This window comes from Morus notabilis, unplaced genomic scaffold (assembly GCF_000414095.1).
Source record: "Morus notabilis unplaced genomic scaffold, ASM41409v2 Scaffold258, whole genome shotgun sequence".
In the NCBI taxonomy this organism is placed as follows: Eukaryota; Viridiplantae; Streptophyta; class Magnoliopsida; order Rosales; family Moraceae; genus Morus; species Morus notabilis.
This window is the reverse complement of record NW_010358925.1, coordinates 209,934-210,944: the sequence shown is the minus strand read 5'-3', so window position 1 is coordinate 210,944 and position 1,011 is coordinate 209,934. Positions and strand designations below refer to the sequence as shown.

Below are 1,011 nucleotides of genomic sequence, written 5' to 3'. Positions count from 1 at the left end.
CGGAAGAGAAAGGGAAACTTGACATATGGTTCCCAGAAAAGGGTTTGTAGATGTTACCTAATTTTTCATGATCTCGAGGCCAGCTGCAAGATTTTGGTTTGTGCTCTCTTTTGAAGAAATTTGACCCGAACATGCTTTTGCTGTTTGGTGTTTTGTTGAGTTTCCTGTTTACTCAAATCGTCGTATGATTGGGAAGTTTGTTTTAGTTTGATTTCTCTTTTTGTTGCGTAAGATCTATTGGAAATCCTAGGAATAATTCGAAGGTGAAGAGACTTTTTGTTGGATCATGCAACTTTTTAGCGGAGTAGGAAATTTTGTCATTCTTTCCAAATGTATTCTATTTTTTCCTTTACTATGAACTTTGTTATTTTTTTACAGAGATTTTAGATTGACAAAGGAAAGATGCATATGGAATTTCGACTCTCGTGTGGAAAATTTTGGCATTATTTGTGAACGTTATGTTAGTCGTATCGATGTGAACTATGTAAAAACATCTTCAATACAATGCTAAATTAGTGTTTAGTGTCAAATTATAGAACTTGAATGGAAAATTTCTCTATAATGGAATATTGTTTTTTTATGCTAAATTTTAACATATGCTATGTTGGGTTGGATTTAGCGAAGACAAATCCTTAAGGGGGCGTTTGGTATACAATAATGAGTAAGAATTATATTACTGAGAAAGTGATGAAGGATAATATGATTTTTAGAAAACATATATTATCATGTTTAGTTACGCATAGGAATTTAAGATAGAACTCCTGAAAATATCATTTTACTGTGTGTTTGGTAATTTTTCTTATCTTCCTCTTCTCTCTCCACCACGAACTACTCACCATCAAACCCAGATACAGAGCCTGCAAATAACGTTCATGGCCTTCTCCATCACCATTAAGCATCTCTATGCCTCTCTAACAAACTCTTTCTCTAATTCCTCTGACTGCCTCCGATCCTCAACCATAGGCCGAACTTTTCGGCATTCGGTAATAGGCTATTGAATGAGCTCTTTTG

At 34.6% G+C, this 1,011-nt stretch overlaps 1 protein-coding gene across 2 annotated transcripts in view; it reads left to right on the top strand.

Annotated features, from left to right (window-relative positions):
* The window catches only part of LOC21392816 (dehydration-responsive element-binding protein 2D), a 4,627-nt gene extending 4,259 nt beyond the window's left edge, over nucleotides 1-368 (top strand). For both annotated transcript variants that reach the window (XM_024162684.1, XM_024162683.1), the window contains exon 3: nucleotides 1-368. In XM_024162684.1, the coding sequence (XP_024018452.1) occupies nucleotides 1-50 (50 nt within the window). In that variant the 3' untranslated portion in view covers nucleotides 51-368.
* Nucleotides 369-1,011: the final 643 nt, after the last annotated feature.